Raw genomic sequence first — 15,496 nt, 5'->3', positions numbered from 1 at the left:
TTGGTGTCATCTGCAAATTTGATAAGTATGCTCCCAATTCTGTCATCCAGGTCATTGATAAAGATGTTGAATAACACTGGGCCCAGGACGGAACCCTGTGGGACCCCACTGGTCACTTCTCTCCAGGATGAAAAGGTGCCATTGTTGAGCACCCTTTGGGTTCGGCCAGTCAACCAATTACAAATCCATGTAACAGCTACCTTGTCTAGCCCACCTTTTATAAGCTTGTTTGCAAGAATGTCATGGGAAACCTTGTCAAAGGCTTTACTGAAATCAAGATATACTATATCCACACAGCATTCCCTTCATCTACCAAGCATCAGTGACAGGATGATGCCTTGAGGGACACCACAATTAAGCTCTGTTTTGAAGAGCAACTGTCCCTGCACATCATCCTTTTGCCAATATATAGCTGCATGGAATTGTTGGGAATATTCTAGAGCATGTTCTTATTTCATACGGGGTTGCTGAATGCACTACACACAATATGAATTGTGTGTGCGTGTGTGTGTACCTTTAAATTATTTGTGAACTTTATAGTGATCCTATGAATTTTAAGGGGTTTTAGGCACTCTTTAGGCAGAGTACTCAGAGGTAGTTTTGTCAGTTCCTTCCTCTGGCAGCCTACCGCACCTGGTATTTATTGGTGGTCTTCCATCCAAGTATTGATCAGGGCTGACCCTGCTTAGTTTCCAGTATCAGATGGGAGTTGGTGTATTTAGGCCCAAGAATATATACCAGGAACAAATTCTTACATGGTAGACAAATTAATGTGGTGTCCAGAGTCTGTATAGGGGCAGCTGAGGAAAGGAGGTGTCAGCGAGAATTATCTCGTCTCCCTTTTTTCCCAGTGGGAGCCTCTTTTAGGTCTTTTCCAGTACCATGACCAGGAGTTCTACCCTTCATGGAATGGACTAAATCTGCACTTACTGTTTTCTAGAATGGAACAGCTCTGTGAAATAATTTTTTAAACATATGGCTCTTTCACACAGAGGAGACAAGTGTCATTAAATCATGATTAAATTGTGCTAATAGTGTGATCAGGGGAAACATTCCACCCCCCCCCCCCAGCATGCTTCTCCTGTTCGCGTCCCATGCGTAAACAGTAATGGACACATCATTGGGTAATAATAGGAGTTTTTGTTATTACCAATGATGCACCCAATACTGTTTATGCACAGGACACAAACAGTAGAAGCTCGCAGGGGTGTGATAATTTTCCCCTGATTGCACTATTAGCACGATTTAACACGATTTTATGATGCTTGCCTCCCAAGTGAAAAGGTCCACAGTCTTTTTTCCTCCAACAAGTAGGGCAAAACAGACAAAATTGACTATTCAATTCCTTTGTTTAAGGGATTGTATTTCTCCAGCTTTGTGGATGTTTTCCTATATGAAGCTCCTCTTGCTGTTTAAGTAAGAATAACTTTCTTTTTGTACAGGAGAGCATTGAAGACCGCCTTGGTGCAATGGATATTGATGTGATGAAAGTGAAACAGTCATCAGGAGAGCTTCCACAGACTGACAATTTTGCAGTGCTTTTGGTTCAAGGTTTGGAAAGCAATGATGCTGAGATATTAAATGTAAGTGTTAACAATATTATGGTTGTTAAAAAGACTTCATATTGTATATTAGTCATAAGTCAGTAATTGTAAAATAAGTATATTGTAATATTGTATTACTCTTTGACTTTGTCTTCAGATGGGTGGATTGATGATAAAATTGGTTTTTCATTTTTTAAAAATAATTTATACTAGGTCTCATTTTCTGTAAAGTAACTTTACTTTAAATGGGAATAGTTGATGTACAGAACATAGAAACCATAAAACTATTCATGACCTTTGATCACTTTAAATTAAATCCTGCTTTTTCCAGAATTACAAGTCTAAACATATAAAGTATGTAATATATGATGGTAGTAGATTTTGAGTATTTATTACTGCCAACCAAACAATGTGAACGTTTATTTTCCATTCAATGATGAAACAGTGTTTTGCCCATTTTTGCATGGTCCTAACTCTGTTCTGGGTTATAGTCCTTGTGTCCAGGAAAGTGCTCTTGCATGTGAACGCAGAGCCAAACAGGGATCAGTTGATTTCACATTTGCCTGATTTGTGTAAATTGGGAATATAACCATGTAGTGTAAAACAGCACATGGATTACTTGAGCAGAGATTTTATATTATGTTCCTAGATGCTGTGATGACTTTATTTGGTTCTGAACCTATAATTAACATGTAATTTACTTTCTTTATAGCTGTAGTGGGCAAAGTGTGGCCATCCAATGTCATTTTGTGTCCCCCAAGGGTCAACTTGTTTTCACTCCAAAATGCCCCCAAATATTCACTAGTGGGGTGCAGAAGGCACTTCCACCATGTTTGGAGGCCTCCTGGCTCCCATCGGTCAAAAAACGATTTCAATTTTCCCCCCCAAAATATTATTTTGCCCAGAAATGTCCTCTGAGAGTCATGGGACACATTCTATCCCTAGGGCAAATTTAGGTTGAGGAAAGGCCTTTTTAAAACAAATGAACAAAAAATGATTTCTGCTCACTTGGGAGCCTAAAGTGGGCATTTGGGAGCAGAATTATTTTTGTGGGAGTAGGTATGATGGAGAAGTGCTTCCCTTTAAGGTCTGCTCAGGGGCAAATACAGTCACTTGGCCTTCAACAGTTGCCCAGCCCTTCTTTATAGTAACAAGCTGTTTTTCATACTTGATCAGGAAATGCATGGGGTCCAAAACTGGAAATGTGATTTAACATAGTCCATCTTGACTGCAGTAGATATCTCTGTTTTGTCAATTATTTTGTATTGTCTTTCTCTTGGCTATAAAATGCATTTCCTGTGTGATTTTGCAACTGGAAGTAGATCCCTTGAGAACTTTGAGTTCTTAACAAATAGAAATCCAAGCTCTTGTGATAGCTGATAGACTTTTGAACATATTTGCCAAATTTCTCTAGTGATATTTCCATTGTTTAGTAGCCAGTAGGTGTTTAGTACTTCAAACTCATATGGTTGTATAAGAAAAAAAAAAAAGGTTAAAGATACTTTGCTGTATTTTGATTGTATCACTAACTAATACCCTGGTTTCTCCCAGCAGCTTTTTTGAGATATAGATAGGTAGGACCAAAGCATTTCACTTCTTGCTAATAAAAAAGCAACTTAAACAATAGGAAACACAAATACTAATGTAAAAATAATTCAACAGTTGATAGACAGAAATGTCCAAAAAACAATAGACAGAAAAACAATAAGAGGATAGTAAAGTGTGTGCCAAGCAGGTCTGGTGGTTCCATAACCTAGGTTCCACTGTTAAGATCTTCTCCAGTATCCCAGCTTCACATAAAATAAAGGTGAGGAAAGTATGGTCCACCAGATATTGCTGTGTTGCAACTCCTAAAAGCCATACCCAGCAAGCTCTGAGGAATGCTGAGACTTGTAGTCAAACAACAGATGGAAAGCCACACTATACACAAAGGAAATTGCTGAGGAGAGTGTCTCCTGTTGACCTGGAGGACTTGCAAGTCTCATAAGGAATGGGGTGGCTTTTTAAGATTTCTGGTCCAGGTCATTTACGTCTTTAAAAGCAATTCAAACAGAATTTTAAACTGACCCCAGAGTCAAATCTGGGCAGGTAGAACATCATACCTCTGCATGCTTTGCATGTTTCATAAGTCTGACTCCACACAGAACTTTCACTGTAACATTATTGACATATACTTTAAAAGCAAACACAGTAATTGAGATACCTTTTTGTATATCAACAGCCCAATCCTTTCTAAACTAATCTAAAACAGAAAAGGATAGTGAGAGAGACATGTCAGGGCATGTTCTTCTTCATCAAAAAGCAGATGGCATAACAGTGGAGGGCTTGGGTTTGTATTGGTTCCTTTTATTTTACAGTAGGGGGCATTCACTTAACCTGACTCGTCCAGACTGTGTTACCTTCCCAAAACACTTTTGGTATGGCTGCTGACAGAGAAAGGAAAAGCAAGCAGGAAGGGAAGACAACAAAATCTAATCCCTCTCTATCTAAGCCATCTCATCCCTTGTGGAAAATAGAGCAGCAAGAACAAGTGCAGAAGTGGCTGTTTCTTCTAATAGTCTTGCTGTGAATTTCCTAGAACTGAGTAAGATTTGAATTTTGGGCTCACCAAGTAATTACTGCACACAATCTGGTACAGTATACCATACTGGCATCTGGTGCCACTCCTAAAGCTACTAATATTTTCCTTTTCTCCCCTTTTAACAGAAAGTGCTTCAGACCAAGAAGGATGCAGTAATAAAGAAAACAGTAGCCAGAATGCCCGTGCATGCTGTCATCCCACTGCTGCAGGAGGTAAGAGATACTGCCTTAGCTATTATAATATCAGTTTTACACTGGAGTCTTAGTTAATGCAAATCAAATGCAAATTACATAACGAACAGGAGTAATACCTTCGGTGATTCAGTTCATTTGAAATCAGGGTAACCTTTAATTTGCAAGTCTTAGGCCTTTGTCAAGTTAAAACAAGTCTTGAAAATGAGCTTGCTACTGAAAGAAGAGTCACTTGACCACATATACTCCATGGCTGCTCTTTCTTATCCATATGTAATCTTATGTAGCTGCTAAGTAAAATCAGAGGGCTTTCTGAAAAATTGGAGCTGATGGCCCTGTGTCTGAATAATGTTCCTTTTTTCCCATTAATAAATTCATAATCTACTCTTTTAATGAATATACCTTCTCTGTGCATTTAGTATATTCTACTATAGTTGAAAGCTGTTGTTTTTATTGTTCCAACTTGCATGGCTGCCAAGACACATACAGAAAATAGAGTTTGTCTTGTCTTACACATGAGGAAAAAATACGTTGTAAAATACACTTGTCCCTCGGGGTTCCCAGTCTTGCCATTTGCATCCCTTGGTCTTTCGTGAACGGCAAGTGCCGAGGAACAAAATGGCACGTGTACCTTCGTTACATGCACAGGGACAACCATTTAAGCCAATAAGAAGAGCCCTCCCTCCATGCCATCTGTCATCATCCAGCCTGGGAGGGAGTAAAAAGGCAGGCCCAACTCCATCAGGGCTAGCCAGAGCAAGAAGAAGGGCCCTCCCTCCAGTCCATCTGCCATGGCCCAGGGAGAGAAGAACCACTGGACTTGATCTTCTTCCCCACCACCATTCCCTTCTTCTTTTGTGTCATGTCTTATTAGATTGTAAGCCTGAGGACAAATAACCATCTGAATAACTATCTGTAAACCTTTTGAGAGCCTTTAGGGTTGAAGAGTGGTGTATAAATACTGTAAATAAATAAATAAATGGGGCTTGAATATTTGCAATTTTTCGTTTTCACGGGAGAAGGGTCCAGCAAAAATGGAGGGGCAACAGTAACAGTTAACCTTTAACGTGAGAGCAAAGAACATTTCCATTTTGAATCTTTATGTAGAGTCCAAGCAAGATTTTGCCCATGATATGCTGGATGTTGTTCTTAATGTACATACTTATTTTTAGTTCAGGAGCTTTTGAACATTAAGGCATCTTACTGAGTTGTCCTTTGCATTTGCATGTTCTCTTTGAAAACTCACACGGAGTTCAAGCTAGTATGCAAACCTGAAATGTTTGTTGAATTCTATTACACATTGTATTAGAGTTCCTGTATTACAACAGATGAGCTCAGTGCACCAATATTTAAACCAAACGTTTCACATTATTAAGATTTAAAAACAAAAGGAATTTTACATATGAAACTGGATTTTAAATTAGTAGAGACTTGTTTTATTCACCTGATCTTGATGGACATAATTTTGCAATCCAACCAAGTATTGTGTGCGCTATTTATGATTTTATATTTCAAGCTTTTGAGGTTCCATTCTGCTATAAAATCTTCTTTCCCCAATAAAATCTATGTATGCATGTATGTCTTGCCTCAGCTAAGTGCATTGGCATCTGATTACATCAATGCCTACTTTCTCTACTTTTTTTTAGCTGGCGAAAAGGCTGCAAGGTCACCCATACAGGTAAGCATAAATTATCTGGAACTGATTGTCATCATTTGAAAATGCAAACCTATATCTTTTTCTCATTAACATGCACCATGACATCACACAGTGATAAAGCTGTAATCTCCAATCCAGATATAGTTGATATTTAGAATAGTAGATGTGGTCACTTTTTTATGTCAGATTCTGCATGTGAATGTGCATCCCTTTGAAAAAAGTGCGGTGAAGTCATTTTTAAGAAATGTTATACTATACTTTAGCAGAAATTGCAATATAAATTTTAAAAAATGTTAAAAAGATTTAATTCCATTATTCTTAAAAAAGCAATTAAAAGGCATGTAAAAACATGCTTACACAGGAAGATCCCCTTAGCTGGACCTGAGTAGGAATTTCATGCAGCTTTTGATCACTCACAGAAAATCCAAGTCCACAGCCAAGGGTTTAAAAATTTTGGTTGGCCCCAAAACTTTGGTTGCCAGATTCTCCTCACTATCACCTGCACTGGTTGGAGGCAAACTCCAACCAGTGAGTGGATGGGTGGGTGAAACTTCTTCAGGTGCTGTTTGGTATTGTGGTTCTGAGACCATTTACTATGTTGTTGCTAAAGATGGAATACTACCCCACTTAATGTTTCTGCAAGAAAATTTGGTAAGGGTAGTTTTTGCTGATGGATGGAGGAGTTTGCCTCCAACCAGTGCAGGTGATAGTGAGGAGAACCTGGCAGCCAAAGTTTTGGGGTCAACCAAAATTTTTAAACCCTTGGTTGTAGACTTGGATTTTCTGTGAGTGACCTAAAGCTAAAAAATAAAGCAGATTTTTTTCCACATGAAGTAGAAAATCTTGGTGTAGTATCTTAGCATAAGATTTATGGCTGTTTAGCCATAGACTGGTTGCATCTTATTTTTTTAGGCAATTTCAAAATAATCTGAAATATAAGTCCTTCCAAATTAAAGACTGTAGACTGGTCAATTCATAAATATCTTCTGTGCAAGAGCCTAAGGAGCCATGGCAGGTCGGAGGAGATAATACTAGCTTCATCAGGCAAGTTGCATAAGGCACCTTCATATATTCATGAATGTCTATTTAACTGTTTTAGGAAAGTAGGGCTGGCCATTTTGTCTTATGCAATTCCCACTAGTGTGAACTGTATAGCTGCCACACACAGTGTAGTACATCTTAAGACTAAATACATTTGAATGCCCTTGTCTATGTAGTTTGACTGCATCAGTGTGACAGATGAAGGATTTTTCATGTGTTTTTAACCCTTGCCAATAAATGCAAGCAATTTTTTTATTGTTGCTTTTCAGTGCCTCACAGATGGTTCGATGGCTAAAGCCTGTTTTAACTATACACACATCCTATCTTTCAACAGTAAGTATACCAATTAGTAGAGCTATGTACTTTGCTTTGTGTTGTGTCCTTTGGTGATGTGAGTGGAAGGCAGCTTCTACAATCTATATTTCTGCTTCCCCTATTTTTCCTCTGCACATTCCCTGGCTTCTCCAGCCAGTTTTGGTGTACTCCTGAATGATGTGGGATGTTTTGTACAGAACCCAAGTAGAAACGGGAATAGCCAGAAATCAGGCAGAGACACCTTGTATAAGCTGCCTTTTGCTTATGCAATCCTTTGCTCTTATAGTTTCTTCTCATTTCTGAATATGTCCTTCTACCCTCTTTGTTTTAAAGGGGAATTTGTGAAGTAGGTACCATGTCATGTATTTCACTCTGATTCCCAAGTTCACTGTTTCTAGCTGTGAACTGTGATGTGGTCACATAGCCTTTAGTGACACTTTTTGTCTTTATGGTGGAAAACTTGAGAAATTGGTTTTCTGATCAAAGAAACCAGAAATTAACCTGCAGTTCAACTGGGATTGAATTGCAAGAATTGGACTGCAAACTAGGAAGCAAAGATGCAGATTTGGTTTTTTTAAAAAACAGTGTAGCCCAATATTGGTTGGTTACTTAGGGGAACTGTTCTCATGGCACACATACTCAATAATTACATGACAAGGTGAGGGTGAGAAAGGAGGATATAGAATCTCATTTTCAAAATTAGAAGTAAACTTCAGCAAGTAAGTGCTACATGGGATTTGAATATACTTGGTACCAAAATCAACTCTGTTTCCAAATGGTTCTATTTTACTTGTTTCAAGTTAAGAATTTCTATGCACCATTCTTCTGAAAAGGATAACAATGCTTGATGCATAGCAAAGAAGTGTATGCTTGTATAGACGAGCAATAGTAAATTTTCAACAGAAAAGTGTGGCACAGTTCTCATGCTTGAAGTCCATAAAGATGAAATATATCAAATAATCCCTCCAGAATGGTAGGTTGCAATAGAATTATCCTGCATGTGTACATGTGATATAGCAGATGGATTGAGAGTGATAGTAAAATGTTTTGAAAACTTTTCCCATGACCCTTGTCATTTCTTGACAAACATTTCACACACAAACCCCCTTTTTCCCCAGTTGCCAGATTTGGTCCCACAGCTGGGAATGTTGTATCAGTTGATGGAGAGCAGAGTGAAGACATTGCAGAAACTCTCTCGTTTGCATGGGAAACTTTATCTTATTATTACCCAGGTGAGTTACTAGGTTGCAGCACAAATTAGGTAGCATGAAGGACAGAGGAAAGAGGAATATAGACCGAGGTATGCTATAGAACACAGTGAGGTCCAATGCAGGACATTTTTCAGTTATTTTGTAAGTGTGCTAGAATTCTGAAAGATCAAGATCTTTATCAAATACATTAATCAGTGTCTTCATTGTTTAAATTACAAAGCCTTTCAAATGCTGTTGCTTTCTGTAGGATGCCATATTTGTAGCTTCAAGGTGTCAGGTATGCCATCCATTGTTAAGCGTAATTTCCTGTTCATAAGCAGAGTTTTAAACTGCAGAAGAATTCACACAATCTCAGCCATGTAAACATTTCCTCCAATATTCTTCTGTATAAAATTCAAATTCTGTAATGTACCTGATTTCTAATATATATGAGATTAGAATTGATCATATCCTTTGTTTATTTGTATAAATAAATAACAAAAAATAGTTACTTGCTTTTCTTTAATAGCATTGTTGTGGGCTTGCCATTTAAAAATTCAGTAAAAATGTTACAGTTTAGCTTAAAAACTAAATCAATAATAAGGTAATGAAAGCTAGTTTAATTAAGCAGGATAAAATAGTAACATATTCCATAGATTTAAAAAGTTGGCAGTTGTAGGGAACTTTGTATCATGTCCTCCTTTATGGCTGTAAGTGCTCCAACTAGCCAAGGGATAGTAACAAGTTAATTGAAACAAAGCCTGTGTCATTACAGACAGAGGCTTCAGTCTTAGAAAGAGCAAGTTGAGTTTGAATCGCTAGAGCAGGGTCTTACCAGGTAGACCTTCAGGAAAGGAGCAGGTAGAAGTGGAATCTAGAAGACATGTGAAGGTTAAGGGCCCAGGAAGTCTTGAGAAGATTTAAGTATGTTAAGAAACAGCAGCATTCTCACCTGTACAATTAATGAATTGATAGTTTGTCATGTGATGTTCTCCAGTCTTTGAACAAATAATGTTTAACAGTGGCAGATGTAGAAGAAAAGGATTTAATAGGTTATTTAAAATAAATCTCAACATTAGACGTTTCAGGCAGTTATGTCAGCTTCAGTTTAGTGGAATAACACTGTGCAATTGTTTAGAAGACCTGCACAATTGTAAATAATGTCCCTGAGTTTCAGCCAGTTACTATATACAATATATTTTCTTCAAAAAATAAATGTCGCAATAAATAAATGGCTTTTTTTAATCACTGAAATGACATTTTTGTCCAAAGCAGGGTAATTTGTGAAACTGTGATGTAGATGTGCAGAAACTGTGTACCCTGGTTTTCAGTAGGTTCACCCTTTTGTAGGGATTCGGACACTGGGAGAGACATTGGAATTTTTATTAAGATCTGGAAATAAATAAATGTATGTGGAACTCTAACCGTAATCAATCATAACTATGGCGGGCTACACACCGCCGCTTTGCGGCGGTCTGCCGCCGCCGCCAGAAGGTCCGCGGGGGAGCCGGAGCCTATAGACGGCCCGACTCCCGCGCGGACCGAAAAAAGAAGCTCCAAAATGGAGCTTCTTTCTGCGTCGCGTTTGCGACGTAGCGAGGCGCCAGGGGCGCGCTCGCTACGTCAGCAGCGGCGCGACGCGTCTGGACGCTGTGCGTCCGATGCGTAAAGATGGCGCCGGCCATGTAGAAAGGCCGGCGCCATCTTGTACGGACGGAGTCCGTACGAGGCCCAGGGGCGTCTAAAAGAGACGCCCCTTTTTTAAAATGGGACGTCCTCCGGACGTCCCAAAGGGCCGTCTGGAAAGCCCCTATATTACTAAGGCAGTTGCTCACTCTGAAAACATTGGAATTCTTCCTGAGATCAGAAAGTACCCTACAGTTTACTCAATAATATTTCCCCCTGTTGTCTGATGGTTAATAATGCTGAAATCAGGACTTACAGAGGTTTAAACTTGCCACAAAAACAGCAGGTTTACAATACATATTTCCATAGCATTATCTTTTAATAGGTTGCTTTGGGCTTTAGAGATTCTGATTTCTTTTCTAAGTGCTACATTTCCATCAAACATTGACTTGTATACTCTCTTGAATGTAAAACTTTAGTAATAAATGTATTTTCTGTAACAGAGAGTTCTGTGACACTTTAAGGCCTAACCATTTTATTGTGGTGTAAACATACTGTGTGTTAAAATCTACTTTATAAACTGTAAATGTTACCCACAGTATATTTTATCTGGCCACTGAGAATAGCATTTTCTGCAGTTGACAGAGCAGGTTCTCTTTCAAAAAAAATTGTCACAATAGCATTGTTAGTTGTTAAGATGCCAAAGGGTGCCTCACTCTCTGCCATAGGCAATCAAGGATATTTTTTGTGGGTTTCTAGGGCTATGAGTCCATGTTTTAGAAGAGTTTGTTCCTGACGTTTCACCAGCAGCTGTGGCTGGCATTCTCTGAAGATGCCAGCCACAGCTGCTGGTGAAACGTCAGGAATAAACTCTTCCAGAACACAGCCTTATAGCCTGAATCTCTCCCCCCCCCCCCCCCCCCGTCCCGAAAAAATATGTATGCTGGCCGTGAAAGCATTCGACTTCAAATCAAGGATACTGTTTTGGAAATCTTCTGAAAGGCATACTTGTTACAAAGATATGGCAGTCTAAATCTGAAGTATATTTTGCAAATTCATTGACACTTCCAATTTTTAAAAAACTTTCTTAATCAAAGGGACAGAAGTTCACATTGGACTTAAGTCCAGTTGTTAGCTTCATCTAAAGCAGACCTATTGAATCAGTGGGAAGTTAGTTAGTCAATACTTATTTATATTCTATTGATTCAGTGGGTCTACTGTAGTTAGGACTAACAATTGGATGTAGAACATTGTTGACTTTGTAAAAATGTAATTCATGTTTTAACATTATCCACTCTGCTTTTATATGGGTGACAAGTGGTCACTTTGACTAATACTTCATTTTAATTGCATGCACATAAACTGTCTTACTTTTTGTAAGTAATGCAAGTTGTACACATGAAGGATTGTGTGGGTATAAAGCACTGTGACAGCCCAACTTGATGGCATGCATTCTTTCTCAGGTGGCGGCTCTGAAAAAAGCTCACGATGGGCCTGAGATTGACCAGACTGCAAAGCTGGTGTATGAGGAAGGTAAGCAAAATGGATTCAGTGGAGATGAACAGTGAACAGGAAATATAGTGAAACCTGTTTAATTCTTGGCCCTTTTCTTTCAGACTTGGAGTTGTATATGTTCTTAATTGGTCTTATCAACAGAAATAAAGTGCAACAGGGAAGAAAGAAAGGGAATCAATATTTTTTTAACATTTGAATCAGTTCATGTCAAGCTGTCAGAAGGGTATTGTGCAAATATTTTCCCCAGCCTCGAATCTGTATGTGAAAACAGTGGGGAGGGGAGGGAGGTTTTTTGTGCTACTTGGAAACAATTTTCACTCAAAAATGACCTCAAAAAAACATGGGCAGGTGCAGCCTGCAAAGATGAGAGAATTTCCCCCACCCCTGTGCATTTGACTACCTATGGTATGGAGAATGTGAAATTGGGATGCATCTGCTGGTACTATCCTCCAAGATTGTATGTCCTGTTCCTTTGTTCAAAAAAGGCTTCCTTTTCATCCATGCATATACCTCTGCATGCATAAAGCCCCTTTTGATTCATCCCATTGTTCATGCAGATGTTGGGGCCAGCAAGGGGAAGCACACAATTCTGCTTCTTGGGTCCTAGACTAGGAGAAAGGCAAGATATAAATTAAATTAATAGTGTATATATGAGAGAGCCAGCAGTAGTGGTGTAGTGATTTGAATGTAGTACTAGGACTGTGGAGATGGAAGTTTGAGTCCTCAAATCGGCCGTGGAAAGCCACTGGGTGATCTTGAATAAGACACACTCTTAGCCCAGAAAACCCTGTGGTAGGGTCACCTTAGGGTCGCCATAAGTTGGAAACAACTTAAAAGTGGACAACAAGAACAGCATGTGGGGAGAATTTGTGTAAAATGCTAGTGATAGGAAATGTGTGGTCCTCACATCTGCTACGGCTGGCAAGGCCAGTAATCGAGAATTATGGCCTTAAGTGATCTAACCATCTGGAATGTCACAGGTAATCAGGCACTCTATTGTTTTGGTATGCCTTCAAGTTGTTTCCAACTTATGGGGACCCTAAGATGAACCTATCATAGGGTTTTCGTGGCAAGATTGCTTCAGAGATTTTCCATTGCCTTCCTCTGAGGCTGAGAGAGTGTGACTTGTCCAGCAGCACTCAGTAAGTTTCATGGCCAAGCTGGAAATCAAACTCTGGTCTCCAGAGTCCTAATTCAACTCTCAAGCCACTACACCATGCTGGCTCTGTAATTAATCTGTGGCTGACCTAAATAAACAGCAAACTCAAGCAGCCTGAGTAGATTACCATAGCATTGTGTCAAAACTGTTAAAGCTCTCTAATTGGCTTCATGGTTACAGCCATGAAGAATGCATCAGTCAAGGGCCAGGGATAGGAGTGGTTTGCTTCTGTGCTTCTAGGCTGATGTCATTATGTTAGTCATTTACTTAAGGGGTTGGAGACCAGTGTTGACATTTGAACTCTGCTGAAAACCCCTGCCCTTTTCTGCCAGCAAAATTCCTTATATGTACTCAACTAATTTTAACAGTAGTGTAGTGGGGCAGACGTTTTAGCTTGTTGGATTGCATGCTGTTAGAATCTGTTTGGAGAAAAACCTACATCAAGTTCTTGTGATCTCTACTCATAGAATCTTCAGAGGAAGGTTCAGATGATGAGATGGCTGCAGAGAAAGATTCAGATGTAAGTAAAAAAATTTACTGCCTTTGGCATGTTTTGGAAGTCAGTTGATTAAAAACATGATTGGAGTAGGTACATATCTTATTTCTCTCTCCTGCAGGAGAACTGGGATGAAGATGAGGAAGAAGAAGATGAGACCAGTGAAAGGGATGAACTATCTGATAAGGAGGAGGAAATGGCTGTAGACAAAGAAATCAATGGTGAATCAGATTTGGACCCAGAAAATGAAAGTGAAGAAGAATAGGATGTACTTTAAAAGAAATAAAGCCTGTTAAAGCTGGCCACCAAAACATTTAATTTCTGGATTGCCATGCTAAAAACTGCTTGCATCACACAAAGGAATGCAGACTTGATACCTGACCATTGTGTATGGCAGCATATTAGGACACTGTATTTCCAGCTCCAGAATGTGTAACAATGCCAGCCTTCTTATACCCTACATTTCCTGGGATCATGATGAAACATTTCTCTTCTACGTAGTTGGCAAGTTATCTCTATTGGACATTCATTTTGCATCTCACATGAAATGGTTTTACCAAGACCCTTTGGATGGTAAACCTGCTGCAGCTTTGTTTTATCCGTTTCAGATTCTGGATTGAAGACCACTCTGTATCTTCTTGATCTACTTTAGTTACATACTTTTCCAGTTGACGTCTTGCTACATTTTTTGGAAGAGAATAAATATTTTTGTAAGACGTAAAACATACTGTTGAATTTTCTTGATAGTTCTTCCTTTTCCCTCTCTGTAAGTCCATTCCTTCATAACAGAATTATTCATGCCTTGGCAGTGATACAGTGCTAACCAGTTTGAAAAAAAGCATTTTCTTTTTAAAAACCAAACAAGATTTTTTATATATGTGTGCAGATCAATCACTTTTCTTGCACTTAAAAAAAAAGACCCAATGATGTTTCCTGACCTTTTCTTTTAATTAAGCTTGTACATAAGTCATTTCTGACTGTTGCCGGATCCACACATGGCAGAATACTCTGGGAGCAGCCCAGGGTATTCTGGCCCGGAAGCTGTTCCAATATCCCTCCATTACCTTGGGCACTCCATTGAAGCACAAGGCAGCTGTTCGCACATGTATCTTACTATGCCACTCACCCCTGCCTCTGCTGGCATAAGTTGTTCATTTTGAGGTTAAGAATGAGGTGCCCAGCACTGATCACATGGTTGGATACCTCATTTTGACATCAGAGCAAGCAACCTGCAGTGGTGGGGGACAGCACAACGGGATGCATTGTAAACAGCCGCCTGCTGTCGCTCTGGAGGGCTCTGGAAGAATCAGGACAAAAGGTGGGTTTTTAAAAAATTGTGTCAGGGTGGGGGGATATAAGTTTAGTTTGGTACTGAACTGGCTGGACATCGCCCTGACAGTTTGCAACAGTACCAGAGGAGGCTGTGTTATTTGGCCTGTGTGGACACAGCCTCAGAAAAAGCTCTGCCTTTGGAACAGTAAAGAATAACCACAACAATAAAATAATAATAATATTAGTAAAGGGGAGGGCAGAAGCTTGTGAATAATGTAATACAAAGCAAATACATTTATTGTGAGTTTTTTTAATCCTAGGGGAAGAACATGGGATGCTGTTAATTGAATAAAGCTAAAGTGGTATGAACAGTTTAAAGAGCAGGTTTTGAGCCATTCACCAATATAATGTACAGTTATATTTGTCTATAATTGGAGCTGTTGCAACCAAATACTGCCCTCCTTTGTAAAGTGAATAAATATACATTACCTTTATCAAGAACTAGTTCTGTTGTGTGTATGTGTTTGGGGGCGGGGGTGTCCTAGGTTGAGTTCTTGCAGGTAGCATTGATTAAGGGTTCCTCGATTTTCCTTTTCAGGAAAGCAAGTTCCCCGATGTGAGAGATCTCTGTTCTTTAAAATTGCATTGCTGCAGTTCATTTGCACTCTGTGTTTTTGTTTCTTGCTAGAATTTGTCCTACCAACTGTATTGACAGAATGTGTGATAACCTTCACTTTGGTTTTAATGTTCACAATAATTTGTGAGGCAAGGTCCTTCTTGAGCTATTCAGGAGAATGGTTCACCACCCAGAATATTGGGTATCAGATCATTAAAAATAGTTGCTCTCTGGCTCCACCTCCAGTTTCTTCCTTATGTTGCCCAGAAAAACTTCATTTAAGCATTAACACT

At 39.2% G+C, this 15,496-nt stretch overlaps 1 protein-coding gene across 1 annotated transcript in view; it reads left to right on the top strand.

Moving 5' to 3' along the window:
• WDR43 (WD repeat domain 43) overlaps nucleotides 1–15,088 on the top strand; it is a 47,300-nt gene extending 32,212 nt beyond the window's left edge. The window contains 8 exon segments of the mRNA XM_042477672.1: nucleotides 1,443–1,583; nucleotides 4,251–4,337; nucleotides 5,963–5,994; nucleotides 7,284–7,347; nucleotides 8,448–8,561; nucleotides 11,609–11,678; nucleotides 13,287–13,339; nucleotides 13,437–15,088. Of these exon segments, the coding sequence (XP_042333606.1) occupies nucleotides 1,443–1,583; nucleotides 4,251–4,337; nucleotides 5,963–5,994; nucleotides 7,284–7,347; nucleotides 8,448–8,561; nucleotides 11,609–11,678; nucleotides 13,287–13,339; nucleotides 13,437–13,580 (705 nt within the window). The 3' untranslated portion in view covers nucleotides 13,581–15,088.
• Nucleotides 15,089–15,496: the final 408 nt, after the last annotated feature.

Source organism: Sceloporus undulatus, chromosome 1 (assembly GCF_019175285.1).
Source record: "Sceloporus undulatus isolate JIND9_A2432 ecotype Alabama chromosome 1, SceUnd_v1.1, whole genome shotgun sequence".
NCBI classification, from domain to species: domain Eukaryota; kingdom Metazoa; phylum Chordata; class Lepidosauria; order Squamata; family Phrynosomatidae; genus Sceloporus; species Sceloporus undulatus.
Note: the sequence above shows the minus strand (reverse complement) of the source record. Positions and strands in the feature narration are given on the sequence as shown.